Source organism: Dunckerocampus dactyliophorus, chromosome 15 (genome assembly GCF_027744805.1).
Source record: "Dunckerocampus dactyliophorus isolate RoL2022-P2 chromosome 15, RoL_Ddac_1.1, whole genome shotgun sequence".
Lineage (NCBI taxonomy): Eukaryota > Metazoa > Chordata > Actinopteri > Syngnathiformes > Syngnathidae > Dunckerocampus > Dunckerocampus dactyliophorus.
The window spans coordinates 5,926,289-5,941,885 of NC_072833.1; the positions used below are offsets into that span (position 1 = coordinate 5,926,289).

The 15,597-nt window shown below is 41.1% G+C and overlaps 1 protein-coding gene across 3 annotated transcripts in view; it reads right to left on the minus strand.

Moving 5' to 3' along the window:
* Window positions 1-15,597, minus strand: part of LOC129194889 (proton myo-inositol cotransporter-like) — a 57,272-nt gene that overhangs the window by 10,923 nt on the left and 30,752 nt on the right. For all 3 annotated transcript variants that reach the window (XM_054800389.1, XM_054800388.1, XM_054800390.1), the window contains one exon: window positions 1,927-2,035. In XM_054800389.1, coding sequence (XP_054656364.1) covers window positions 1,927-2,035 — 109 coding nt within the window. The remainder of the gene's footprint in view (window positions 1-1,926; window positions 2,036-15,597) is intronic.

The following is a 15,597-nucleotide window of genomic DNA, read 5'->3' on the forward strand; positions in this document are numbered from 1 at the left end:
TTCTTAGTCACAATTTTTTTGTCTTACTCCCTTTTTTTTTGCATTTTGAAACTGTATTTAGAACCTCAAGATCCAAAAGTGCAAAATGTATATTCTTCAAATTTTCATCAGGAGTATATCCATACATCTACAGTTTATATCCACATACACATATTTACCGTACTTGGACTTGAGTAGTCAGCCATTACTGCCTAAATATCTGGCAACACAAATGGTCTGGAGCTGCATGAGTGGAAGTGGAATTGGGGAACTGCGGTTCTGCATATTCCAACATGTACAGTAGTACACTGACATTGTGAAGCAACATGAGTCTAAGGTGAGAGCACTATCATCCAAAAAAAAGTTGGAGTAGAACCGGAGGTGTTCAGGGCACGGCCGACCGCTAGGAGGCCTCGAGGAAGACCTAGGACACGTTGGAGAGACTATGTCTCGCAACTGGCCTGGGAGAGGGATGTCTGGGCTTCCCTGCTTAGGCTCCTGCCCCTGCGATCCTACCCAGTATAAGCGGTAGAAGATGGATGGATGGATGCTAAAGAGTCCAAACACACCTCCAAAATGTCTTGTTGAGGAAGCTGAGGCTGAAGGTGATGTAGGTGTCAAGTACGTCTCCTTGGGAGTGGAAGAGGGTTCAAGTAACAACTTGCACAGCTCTGGTGAATTCCACGCCCAAGAGGACTAAAACAGTTGGAGATAACATGGGCGCTCACACTAAACATTGACAACATTTGGAAATGCGCACTGTGAGGTGGACTCACTTGTGTTGCTTTGCTATAGTATTGTCCCTTGTGTTTGTTTGTGCTGGCAATTAGAATCATTTAATGCCAGATGCATTGGTGTAACGCAATGACAGCGTAGGCCCTGAGCTGTGACCGCTGCTGTTCACGCCGCTGGTCAAGATGAAGATAAATGTACAGTAAAATAGGCCCACAGTCAATAGACGGCCATTTAACAGGACACAAACAAGGTTTGTGACAGATTCAATGCGTCACGTCATCCAACCTGTCTAGAGGATCTCATTTAGCAAGCACTGTAAAGCATGAACACAGCCGCACACACACCAGCATCAGTCAGGTGTCACATCTCGCACAACCACACGTGTGTGTAAAGTGCCCGAATGAACGAGCACACACTTAGCCTATTGCCTTTGCTCCGACGGTTACCAGGCAACAGCACACATCCCCAGATTGTTTACAGAGCCTGGTAATATAGTTCATCTCAAAGGGGCGGTGAGACGGAGACAGATGGAAAGATAACAAGAACAAAACAGAAAAAAAAGGTGCGCAGTTTCTTCTCAGCCACCCCTGGTGCTCAGTGGATGATGCGTTATGAAATACTTTGTGATTTAAGAGAGCACACTAAGCTACTGTATGTGAGTCTGTCTCTGTGTGTTTGAATGGGAAGGATTAAGGCAACATTCATGTAATGTGGTGTTTTTGAGGCCAAAAGTGAGAAAAACTAAAGAAAAAACAAATATGGTTCAATATTAATCATGAGTCCGCATTTAAAAGGTGATTCTGCATATTGCTGATTCCTCGTTTAGGCAAATGAACTGCAATTAAAACAGGAGAGGAACGAGAGGATCAATTTTATAAGTGCTCAAAATGGTTCATTTGTTTAGAAAAAGACTATACGAGGCTCATGCATGATGCACTAGAGGTGCATCTTGAGTGGACTTTGGATGCATGTTTCAGAAAGGAAAGGACTGGGTTCATGTGTATGCATTTGTCATGAAATGTATGGGGATTTAAGCTTTAACAGATACAACAGCGTCCTTAGGGAGAGAGCTGATTGCAGAGTGCACTCATACTCTCATCACTGATACTCTGAAAGTGACGCAAAAACACACTCACTGACCTCGAGGGTGAAGCTGCTGCTTCTGCGGACGCTCGACTGAGCTAAAAAGCATGCGCTGACGCCGACACTCACATGACGGTGTTGATTCCAGAAAGCTGCTGGAACATCTGGAGGCCACAACCCACCAGAAGAGCCCGGCGCGTGGGGGGATAGGTCAGCATGCGCCAGATCACGGGGCCATCTGGAGACATAAGGACCAGAGAATTGAATTTATTTGGAAAAACAAATACTCCACATGCTTTCATTGGCTTTCAATGAGCCATCCGTGCACCTGTTGATGACAAGTCCCCTTAGGGCAGCAACCCCCGGTGATACACGCCACAAAACTCTAGATTTTGACACATGGTGTATCACATTTTCTACTAAATCCTACTTTATGACCATGATAAATGGTATTATGATATGGTACGGTGTGGTTTCTTTGTTTCAGACATGCTTAACAAGCCACATCATGTGGTTAAACTCGCACCATTCAACAGGTCTGAAAAGGAGTAGGAAGAAGCAGAGCTTATTTATCCCACCCTTTCTCCACATCTACTCAGTTCATTCACACCATGTCTTTTACATGTTGACACTTACGATATATCATTTGCTTGAGTTTTGCATTTAAATTTATGTGAACAGAAGGAAGGTGTTTTGAGTGTTTAGTGTTAAGAAAAATGATAAAAGATGTAATACAAGCAATTAAATGGGAATAAAATGTTCAAATAAACATTAAAATAAATAAATACATGCAAGTAATCAAATAAATACAAAATACATGAGCTCGAATTAGTGGAGACAGAAAAAATATGTAAATATAGGAGGAAAAATGTTTGACTGAATTTCTGGATATAGATTAAGTAATAACTGAAAGAAATGTATGGCTTAATATTGAATTTGGCACAATCTATGTTATTATCGATTGTTGACGACCTCAAGTCTTCTATCTTTTATTTCCTTGTAGTCGAGATGATTTCATTGTCCATATATGTCCAGTTATGGACAAACACTTGAAACTATTTAAGCAACCAGTGTGTAGTGTGTTGTGCGCATGTACTGGCATTCTTAAGATGTTCTAGCATGACTAAGTAGGCAAACACAGACTAATTAAACCTCCACACTTCATTGAGTACAGTGCATAATAGGTGTAAAATAAGGACACACTGTTCGGCACATGTTCCCTGCGCTGTCCAGGGTTCTGATTTCTATACAACCAAACAACATTATCTGCCTTTAGTCTCCCTTGTGCGTAGATATCTCGATTTGATCTCCAGCATGCCTTTGGATGTGGAAGCCTTAACAAGATGAGAGAGCGACAGAGCACGTGCAGAGAGATCCGGTACGCAGCTAACGCTCATGCACGCCTCGCAGTGTGCACAGCTCAAAAGGATAAAGTTGTGACAAGAAATGCATGTGTATCCATACACCACCAGGCGGTAATTGGGGAGCAGATGGGTGTGGGAGGGACTCTGAAAAGGACAGCCCGGATTCACAAGGAGTGACACACACAAGTAAAGACTTTTTAGGGAAATATCATCTTCTGTGATTGATTCAGAAATGCTGAGAGCGGCTTTTTAGCCGTTCACCATTCGGTGTCCCTTTAATGAAGTGATGCTGTGCATGTGAAGGAACCCATTCACCCACTTTAAAGCATGCACCTTCACTAATGCATATTCAAAACTGTCTGAACATCTGATTTTTAACACTTCTACTAAGATGAATTGAAATTTCACATCATTTTGATTTGGCTTTCAATTAAATAAGGAAGTAATAAGGTAAACAGTACCCAGCAGCCCCTAAATTAGTGGTCTACATGAAGAATCCTGTTAAAAAAAATAGTACAACATGGCACCTTTAAGTCAATATCAGACAAAAACAGCACTGTGATGTTGTCCCATAAAATACTAGTATGCCATTCACAGCAGCAGGGAATTTCAGCAAGAGAGAAACATTAAACTCAGAAACCATGGTTGTCATAAAAATGTGTAATACAGACTTACAGCCTAAAAATGTCCTCATGTTTTTTCTGTAAATATTTCCCATGAGCGCGCTAAAGTAGTCTTAAGGCTGAGTCGTAATATGAAGAAGAAGTGCTGTGACCGCAGACAGCGAAAGAGGAAGCGGTGAGTTTATGGTCCGAGCCATTTCCTTTGGCGCTAACCTGGTGGAGTTTGATCAGTTGATTCCTGGAGAACCGGAGCACGAGGCCGTTATCGGATTAGCTGTGAGGGATATCAGGATTTATGGGCCAAGATCAACTATCCAGACGGGGGCCCCACCCTCCCTCTCAAGAAGAAGAGCTTCATTTACTCCACCAACACACAACTCTATCGATCACCCAGTATATGTGTTCTCTTATTTTTTCCCAACAAAGAAGCATAAAAGTGAATGAGATTCACATTCAAGCAGAGAAAAAGACACACGCATGCACACATACAGCTTCGTTTCCTCAGCGGAGCACCACCCCTGCTGTAATTCAATCAGATGAGATCAGATGAAAGCGACTAGATGGCGGCAAAGGAAAAAAAAAACAACAAAGCATCATGATTAAGTCTCACAGTATTGAAAAAAAATGCATGTCATTGAACCATCCTAGAGCTGCATGTTGGCGAGTGGTTAGCATGTTTGCCTCACAGTCAGGAGATCGAGGGTTCGGATCTCCGTTTGGGCATCTCTGTGTGGAGTTTGCATGTTCTCCCTGTGCGTAACTGACTTATATTTAGTTTTACTGCACTGCTTTGAATAAGTACACTATAGGTTCTACAGTAATTTCCAAAACAGCGCAAACGAACGCTTCTGGTGCGTCGGAATGTGGATGCAGTCTGGTTAAGTTTACATTGACTGCCAGGATTCCCCCTGTAACTGGACACAGAGACCGACAGATCTAATTTTGCATTGTACTGAATTTATCATTAAATCATTTTCATTTAATTGAACATGCATTGCATTGTGACTTTCAGTTAAGACAGGCATGCTCTTGCATCTATTGCCAAACTTTCAAAATTAAAGATCTAATAGTAATGATAATAATAATAAAAATGAAAATACAGTGTTGTGGAACATGGTGTGTGTGTGTGTGGATGTGAAAATCAGGCCATACTAATGTCATCACTCTCGCTGGTAATGCAGTGTGTTTGTTTCAGTACAGCGTCATCAACGGATGAGAAACGTACTCCATCTCCTCTCTTTTAGACCAGCTTTAATATTCACTGCACAAAATGTCTCCAATTAACCCATTTCCTTGCCGACCTGCTTTCAGGAAACACCCATCTCTGCCTAACAACCCGCACGGCCAATTAAAGTACCTGTTGAGCATCATTAGCCCTGTCAGGTGTAAGATAGATGGCTCGTTCCGTTTAAATGCGTGGTGAACTCTTTTTAAATAAGAGAGGATAACTGTTGCGGTTATTAGTTATCAGTTAACAGATACACTTCACTTCGGTCGCAATCACAGACAGAAATCTTAGCAGGCAACCTGTCGCTCTGCCCGTCTCCACTCTAATTATTCCTCGTAGTCTTCTTCCTGTCTCACTTCTCCCTCGCTGCTTCATCAGAGCAGAATCACACCCTCACATATTGAAGAGCAGAGGGTCAAAACTCACGCTGAATAGAAATGAGGGAGTGAGGAAATAGGGATGTTTCTAATCATTTGTCCAACTGGGATCAAACATTCCTAGTACTTCAAAAATGGATGCAATTTTTTTTACACAAGCTTGCGTTCCGTCACATTTTTTTATCGACAATCCGAGCCGAGTTTTTGCTGGCAGGAATTCATTATTACAGTCTATGTTATAAAAAAAAAAAAAAAAAAAGCTCACATTGCCAGCAGCCAAAACTGCTTGTGTTAGAAGTGGTGTGGTTAGCTGGCTCAGTATTCATCCATCCATGCAGGCTCTCTGACATGCTACATCTGGGGAATCATGATTAATCTGGCTTGCTCAATTATTAACAAACTGCTTAAAGGGAGTAGCCGAGGAGGGGTTTTTTTTTGTTATTTTGAGCATTACTTTTTTGTAAGTGTGAGGACTCACATAGGTTTTAAGGGGAACAAGTAATTCAAAATGTGGGTAGCTAACAAGCACCATTGGGAAGGATCAATTTGAAGTAAATATTTACCATCTTTGATTTTAAACATTAAACTATAATTCACCTTTTGTCATTAGACTCTTTTGTGTTGCTTTAAAAAGTTGTATAAACTGAGAGTGAACAACTTCCGCAAATATCCAGTTGTGTCATTTCACACAGGGCCGTTTGGCAGACACTCCAGAGACCCAAATATGTGTATACTGTACATGCAAGTCATTTTTCCGTAATAAAACTCAAAATTCAACAGAACTCACTGCAGTTAACATGAGGTTGTTCTGTGCTGATGTGTAAATAAAGCGGAACATAAGCGACTACAATTGAATCAAGCCTATCTAATATGACAGGTGACAGACTATGCTGGCAAATGGCTTCAATCCCGAAGCAGATGGCACATATTTCGGCTTGGCACCTGTTTATTGGGTTTTTTGGGGTTTTTTTTTTGCACAGATTGCATCAAAAACACAACATTTTAGAAAAGAAGTGAGTGGTAACGTCTGCTTTTTGAAGAGCATCACAGGCTGCAGAGGGAGATAAGTGGGCTCTGCAGTTCCTTTAAAAATAAGGCGCAAGGCGACCTTCAGGAACACGGATCAAGACACCTACAGCTCCTCCAGGCGCATATCACACTGGATGACCTGTTGAGGCTGGCCATGCTTGTTAAGAAGCGTGCGCACGCCTGGACAAACTGGTGAGGAAGGCAGGCTCTGTCATTGGCACCGAGGTGGACAGGTGGACATCTGTGGTAGAGCAAAAGAAACTTTCCATCATGGACAACTAGCGTCATCCAATGCACAGCATCATCTCCCGACAGAAGAGCAGTTTCAGTGGCAGATTACTATCACTGCCCTGATGGAATGAGCATCATTCCTCCCCCACGCCATGCGACTTTTCAACACAGCAGAGGGGGAGCGGTAAAAACACACACAGGACTGGACTTATGAACTTATTATGTACTATTATTACTATGTATTTTTATTATTTGTTATGCATGATTGAAATTGAAGTGATCTGTCATGCATTTATTGATTTATTCTTATCCTATTTTCTTATTTTTCTTACTCTCCTATTTTGTTTTGTCTGTTTTATTTTTAAGCGATACATAAATAAAGTATATATTGATTTTAACAAGAACAGGAACCAGACTAAGCAAGTATAAAGACTCTGCGTGTAAAGGTCTGTTACTCTCCGGGGCCTTTGAAAGGGAGATTCTGTATTTTGTCAAATGATTTACACAGAAATCTATTTAGGAGTGACACAAACACACATTAAAGTTTAAAGATTAAAGTTAGTCGAAGACGTATGACTGGATTTTGGCACTGAGCACTACCAAAACAAGGCTTGGCAAAATGGAGGATAAAAACACACAAATGCACAACAAACCATGTTATTATCTTATATTCTCTGTAAAAAAAAATCTCCCGGCATGCACCAGTGGTGAGTCAGCAGTCGTTGTGTGTGTTTTGTACAGTGTTTTAATTTGATCTGATGTTGCTGGTGTTTAATTTTAATAGTCAAATATGCCATGGCCCACTAAAAAAACAAACCAATGTCCCCCTGGGCTCCACTTTAGACACCCCTAAGCGAAAATGCCTACAATTAGCTGCTGGGATAGCTGTTTTGGGGATCGGATGGTCCAGAGATTGGCTTGTAAAGGCACATAAAAGCAACAAGCCGTACTTTTAATGTAACTGACTTATCTCAAGTTTTTTTGTTTGTTTTTTTTAACACAAATAACCATGCTCCTCCGTCATGACTGCACTGATTTTTCACCAGTAAGACAATGAACACTGAGCACCTACAACTGCCTGCTAATATGCAGAAGATCAATGACTCCTTTCAATGAGAATGAATAAGCAATTGACATTTGGTGGCAGCAATGGTGTGCTGCACAAAAGGCGCACCCGGAGCATTCATATTTGGCTGCTACTCTATACATATAAACCAATTACTGGAGTAAAGATGCAGATAATTCCCTCATCTCCTCTCTCTGGATCCTGCCTGGTTATACATCCTCCTCTAATGCAGCCTCTGTAATAATTTCCCAGGTGGGACTCCTTGTTTCCTCATTCCTCCACCCTTGCAGGCCAAGCCACTGTTGTTCTTACTCGAGTCGTTTTAGTAAATCAGACTGTCGGTTCTTATTAAAGAAGCACACCTCTGGAAGCTCATTCGGGATTGTTAGCGCTTCAGCACAGAGAGGGAATGAAAAAGGAGATTAGAAAACGCTGCCCCTAGCGTGTTTACATTCCAAGACCTTATTTGAGACCAGGGTGGTGAATGAACACGCAAATCATACAAGAAACAAGAACATTACTTTCAAACAAGACAATTTTGAGCATTAGCAAAGTGCAGTAGTGCCCTTCAAAACAAATAGCACACACTTCAAAAACATGGCCGACAAGCTGTGCCGAAAATGCTTGATTGTACCTTTATTTGAAAGCAGTTCGGGTTATAGTCTCATATCATACTATCTTCCAGCAATTTCAAGTCCCAGAGATCCCACAGTAGTATATTGGACGGGGGGCGGACAAAATCTAGCCTTGATGCTGGAATTTACACAGTTAAAAGCCGTTTTGTGTCTTTAGCTTTAGTTTGTCAACACCTGTCTCTGTCAGAGTGTGTCCATTTTACATATACACTGTAAGTCTGCATTTATCCAACGTGGCACACATCACATACAACAACATAACATACCATTAAGGAGTGTGACAGGAGGACACAAACATTAGCAACACTAGCATAGCCGTGTGAGTAGCAGTAGTAACATTGCACTCACATTTTAACAGCAACATCCTGCTAGGTTAGCCTTTTTTGCTGGAGAAACACAACATAATTAAACTTACAGCTCCCACAGACAGTTGGCACAGCTTTGTTTTAAGATGTGTAGTGAAGCCTACTTTTTTTTTTTTTTTTTTAAAACAAAGGTGTCTTCCGTGAAGTGGCGGGTGGACACATGGGCTGGGCCCATCTAGCTCGGGACGGGTCAGTGGCTGTACCATGTTCACGAGGAAGGAGGTTTTTCCTTCATGACGTCATGAAAACCCAGAACTTCAAAAGAGACCGTCTGAGAGTGTCTTCTTTCAAAAGTGGAACAAATATGTGAAGGAGATGAGAGATTTTTCTCATGTTTAGTTGTGATAAAGAGGCTCTAGGGACACATATCACTTAATATTTGGGGTTCCTTACTAAATTCTCATTTTCTACTTTACCAAACACACTACCTCACATAAAGTGTATATTTGATTAAGGCTATATTTTGTCATCCCGAAATTGAAGCAGCCCTTTTGCCACTAGGATTTCTGTGTGGATTTGAACAGGCACTGCGGCCATGGTGGAGTTTCATGAAAATGTTCACACACTGTCAATTATTAATAGTCACTGGAAGAAATGGAGGCTCCAGTGGAGGGAGACGATGCTGAGACTCACCGGCTGGATGTGTGGAAGTGGGTCCATTTGAATTGCGAATGAGAAGACTTAAAAGTATGAAGGGTGGCAAATGTTTGTTGAAAGAAACTCCTCAAACACCTGGAAGCAGGTGGATAAACACTGACGTAGACACACTGCTCCTTGCAACTATTACAAACAACAGTGTATGTATTTCTTTGTGTAAGCTTCATCTTCTACTCCTGAACCGCTGCACACAGAAGAGTGAAATGTGTCAAAGCAACAACAACTGCTGTGTTGCCTGCGCTATTATTCCTTTGAGAAACACACCACATGCTGACACTGTTAATACACCCCAATGTTTGACCCCCATATGTTGGATAGACTCGAAATTTCTCACACTACTCAACGTGCTCTACAAAACACCCAGATAGTCTAATGATTGTAAAAGTTTGAGGACATCTGTATTATACGGAAGCCACTGACAGAAATGGTGGGTCATAAGAAGATGGGCCGCTGCGCTGTGCTCGCCAGCCCATAATTATACATCAAAATGTCAAAACGGCGGTTCAAATTTGAATAATTTGTGGCGCCCCCTATCGTTTGTGCACAAAAGGTTTTGGGAAACATGCTAGCATACATGTCATAATTATGAGACAAAAGGTCTTAATTATGGGATATGAAAGTCAAAATTATGAGATAAGAAAGTTATAATTATGAGATAAAAAGTCCAAACGATGAGATAAAAAGTGGCAATTATGAGATAAGAAAGTCATAATTACAGTATGAGATAAAAAGTCCAAATTATTAGATAATAGGTCTTAATTATGAGATAATAGGTCTTAATTATGAGATAAAGTCAGAATTATACGATAAAAAGTCAAAATTATGAGATAAAAACATGTCTGTGTAGGCTCTCAGTCGTACAGGAGTTGTCCATCGAGGGAAAGGCTTCTTGAGACGTCATCTGTACTTCTGTGAAGAAGGTGTCGGACGTTTCGCTCCTCATCCAAAGAGCTTCGTCAGCAAACTGACGAAGCTGACGAAGCTCTTCGGATGAAGAGCGAAACGTCCGACACCTTCTTCACAGAAGTACAGATGACGTCTCAAGAAGCCTATGCGATAAAAAGTCAAAATGATGAGATAAGAAAGTTATAATTGAGATAAGAAGTCAAAATGATGAGTTAAAAAGAGGCAATTATGAGATAGGAAAGTCACAATTATCAGATAAAAAGTCAAAATCATGAGATAAAAAGTCATAATTATGAGATAATAGGTCTTAATTATAAGATAAAGTCAGAATCATGCGATAAAAAGCCAAAATGATGAGATAAAAGGTCGCAATCATGAGATAAGAAAGTCATAATTATCGGATAAAAAGCCAAAATTCTGAGATAAAAAGTCACGATTATGAGATAAGAAAGTCATAATTATGAGATGAAAAGTCATAATTATGAGATAAAGTCATAATTATGAGATAAAAGCAATGTGATGAAGGCACCTGTAATTATTTTCTCGTAATTTCACATTTTTATCTCATAATTACGACTTCCTCATCTCATAATTATTACTTTTTAATGTCGTAATTTCAACCTTTTATTTCATAATCATGCCTTTTTACCTCATAATTTTGATTTTTCAATCCCACAGCTCCCATCACATAGTTATGACTTTCAAATCTCAGAATTGACTTTTTAATCACATAATTTTGACGTTTTATCTCAGAATTCTGACTTTCTCACCTCATAAATATGACTTTTTTTAATCTCATAATTTCGACTTTTTATCTCATAATTATGACTTGACATGATTTTTTTTTTCCTCGACCAGTCCAGGGTGTACCCCGCCTCTCGCCCGAAGTCAGCTGGGATAGGCTCCAGCATACCCCCGAGACCCTAATGAGGATAAGCGGCATAGAAAACGGATGGATAAATGAATGGATTTTTTCCCCATTGGCTTCCATAGTATTACGTGTATGCTAGCATGTTTCCCAAAACATTTTGTGTACATGATAGAAGGCGCCACTATTGTCCAAATTTGGACTGCCATTTTGACGTCGTCAATTTGACATTCGAAATGCCTAATCTTCTTCACATCTCTTTCAAAAAGCCGCAGTCCATCCCGCACCTCAAATATCGTGTGTCAGATGCCAGAATCAATAGGTTTCATGCTTCTGCAAAGGTCATCCACAAGGGGAACGCCAATGAAGAGGAGCGTTCACGTGAAACATCTTGGGTCAGGTATTGCTTTAAAAAAAAAATCAATAGGGATATTGTTGTGACATCCTCGAGCGTGTCACCAGGGGTCATCCAAGACATGCATAGACATATACGTATAGAATGTGCAGCGATGCATTACCCCACAAAACAAATGAAGAAAATAGTGGTTTTAGAACCCACGACTGTTCCCATCAATCAGCGTCCTTCTTGGGGTTTTTTGTTTTTTTTTGTTGCTGTTCATGTGACTCAGCTCAGTGTTGCTTGGAAGCTCCAAGCCTGTGCCTCACAAATCAATGAAATATCAAGTTTCACATGAAGAATGACAACATAATGGGGGCGAGGACTGACCTCCAACGTTTGCCACAATATTGCTTCACGGTCGTAACTGCAGGCCAAATACGAGCATTTACAACCTCTCCCCTCCGCTAACCTTTCCATCATCTTCATCAGCAACAATCTATCCACTTCTTCAAGGAAATGAAGTGGGCACTAAGGTGTGGTTTTTTTGACTGGCTATGACTCAGGCTGCAAAATGACAACAACTAATGCAACAACACAAAGCTCTCATTGAATCCTCTCGTCTGTTATGACTGCTGCTATTTTCTACAATAATACTTCCATCATTATCAGATTCTTGACCTGAGCGGCTTGTACGCTCTCAGTGTGTGCACGTGTGTGTGTGTGTGTTTGTTTTTGTGCGTGTTTGTCGGAAGGATGGGAAGGTTGTCACGCGCTTTAATCATTGTTATGTCTGAGGTGAGAGGGAGAGAAAAGGGATGGGGAAAAGTGTTGTTTCCATGGTAACCGACATGCCAGCAATGGGGGCATGGTGAGAACATACACACACACACGCACACACACGCGCACGCACGCAGTATTCATAAATAGAGGGTTCAGCGGGCAAATCCCATTGGATTTTAAACAGAATGTGTCAAAGGAAAAGCTTTAAAATCTTAACAACGGTGAAGCACAATGCAGCCTTAAAGGTCCCCTATTAAGAAAAGCAGACTGTTTAATGATGTTCTAACAGTAATACGTGTCCCTTAAGCCTGTTTATGAGCACCACATGTGAAACATATCTATCCTCACTTCACTATCCGGAGAAGATAGATAAACGGTCGCTTGGAAGCTGTGTTTTTTTAAAAGGGGTCATTTCTTCATCAACATTATGCCACCTCTGACCCGTCCCTAAACTAGAGGAGCTCGCCCCATGTATGCGCCCACCACTTCACAAAGGACTGCCTCGTGTATAAAAAAAAAAAAAGGTTCACTTGACATCTTAAAATAAATCCTGGAGCTCTGCAACTATCAGTGTCCTCCTGTCCCCCTTCTCGCTATGATGTTGTTGCATGTGATGTGCGGCATCTATGAGTGCACAATAGCCTTTCTTGGACACCAACACGCTGTTGACGGCAGGTGTGGACGAACACAGCTCATTTGCATTAAAGCTAGAGACACGTAAAGTGGTGTGTTCCCATTAGGGCTTACTAAAAACATTTTTAAACTGTCTAAATTGCAGCATCAAGGCCAGATCTTGCGCAACGCACTTCTAAGCTATTGTTTAGCTCTTGAAGCACACACTTAGAACACCAGCCACATGGCTCATCACACCATTAGGAGGTGATACAATTGTGTGTAGAAGCACCAATATATAATGAATCCAGCACCATGTTGAGCATTTATACAGGAATTTAGTAGGGCACTGTGCTAAAATGTAAACAAGCCCTGTAAACATGCAAAACACGATATTTTTACCATGAAATCTCAATATTTCATCTTTATTCCAAACTAATTGTAGGGTTAAGGTAAGGGCGCTTTCTAAAGAGGGAAGTTCACGCATACAATTAAAGTAGGATCAATTTAAAACCTTTAATTAGTGCACAGGCAAAAACAGCACTGCCAGAATCAATGTACTTAATTGCTTTGCTTTACTTTAGCTAACTAACGCTAAGCTATGAGGCAAAAAATGAACAGTAGGGACACTTTGCATGGCGTTGTGTCGTTTTTTTTTTGTTTTTTTTTTTTGGCCATTATCCACAATCCTTATGTGAGACTTGAAAACACGTCTTTCTCTTTTCTGTGCGTTCTAAAGATATAAAAACAGTTAAAAAGAGACAGCTAAGCATACACATAATGGGATGTTACAATAACCAAACTATATTGTTATTGACATTGTTATGCCAAAGAACTACTTTACTCGCAAAGTGACACCGGCTAGCTGCTAGCCGGCTAGCTTCATCACACACTTGCTGATAGCGCACCAGCGCTGTGCTCACAGCACATCAGGCCACCACCAAAAGGTAACGCTACATACCGGAGGTGCGGCCACCGTTTCTGTGTTTTTATTTCTGAATTTGGAAAAGTTAAATGTAGGCGATCGTTTTTATGTTGCTATGTGAAATCAATGCGCCTAGGAAGGAGGTTCCGGGAATGCTTCAAAGGACCAAAGTACGGCAAGATGCTGTAAGTATTACATGTTATCATGAATGTACCTGTTGCTACATGGTTACAGCATGGATATAAAATGATAAGACGGTTTTGCAAGTGTTTTAATCGCGGGTTTTCTAGGCGGAATAGGTGTGTCCCATTATGTGCATTGATGAGCTTCTTCTTTTTGTATCTTTAAAACGCACAGAAAAGAGAAAGACGTGTGTTCATGTCTCACGTAAGGATTGTGGATGATGGGCAAAATTCCAAAAAAAAGTCCCACAAGAAACAGGCACTAAATACAGTATATCCCATTAAAAATGTTCCAACACAGCTAACTATTGGCTACATGAGAGGACGCACACTGCAGAAGAGATGCTGAGATGACACAGCTGAGCACACAGCGAGTCTGCTGCCTCTATGTTCACGAGTGTGGTGAAGGTTCGTCTTCACTGCAGGCCACACAGGCCCCAAGGGGATGTTTGGATGGCACTCCTGCCAGACACATGGTGTTCTCAGTTGTCAAGGTTGATTAGATACTGGATGAAAGTGATCTCCCTCGCCTCTCTCGGGCGACTGGTCACAGCGCCAAGAGCTGTCTTCACGTCCCTCAACGACACACTTAGGGAAACGTCAAATGGGCTCATTACTGATCACCATGAATTCATTCATTCTGTGTCATTTGAGTAGCTAGCTACTGTATAAACCACCGCAGGCTACAACCGCAGTAATCACATATTTTTGAAATAAATACTACGCAAGAACGCTAGATAGCACCTGAAAGTAGCCTCAAACAAATGTTATAAGCTCACTCGGGCACTGTTTGATGATTTCTTGTGGTCCTATCCTGCTCATTTCAGGGTTTTTTTTTTTTTTTAATGATACCGGATCCCACTGTGGCACGATAGTAAGTTTCTCATCACAAAATCCTCCATACTGGTTACAGGGTAAATCTGTCCTCTTCTCCTCTTGTCTGAAACTCTCAGTTTCCGGAGACTATGACAACGAGACAATTAAATTGTTCATAATAAACGTTTCCTGCCATAAAGTAAGGTGCATACATTTCTACATTATTTCAAAGTAATGGCGCTGTCGCCCGTCCATTGTTGTGCATGTGTTCCACAGCGGATGAAGACATCTTCATCCGCGCATGTAAACACCGTGGGACGGGACGGGGAAGTAACGCTGAGCGATTGTGAGGTCTGATTTTTTTCGAGGAGGCATTTTTGTGATGCAAATGTATTACTCTTTTGACCGCATTTTGTTTTGAGAAGCCAAACTCTTTACTTAAGTGGCCCCACGACGTTCCTCATCACTAAAATCCGACCAGAACTCGGATCATGGGACAAACGAATTGTTGATGCACTACACTGCTGATGGGGATGTGATAAAAAAAACTGAATCGTCCCTTTAACTTTTAGACCTTAAAAGTCATATTTTTGTCCCTGAAAAAAAGTAAACACAGTTACCGTGGAGCGTGGTTTGTCTTATGGCATAGATTAGAAATGGAGGGATAGAAATAAACTGCTACTGTACGGCCATTTCTTCTACACACGTTTTTGCAATTAAAGAGACGATTCCATTTAGACAGAACAATATTGTGCAAATTAATGTCTATTAGCCTGCAGGCTTCACTGCCTTTGCT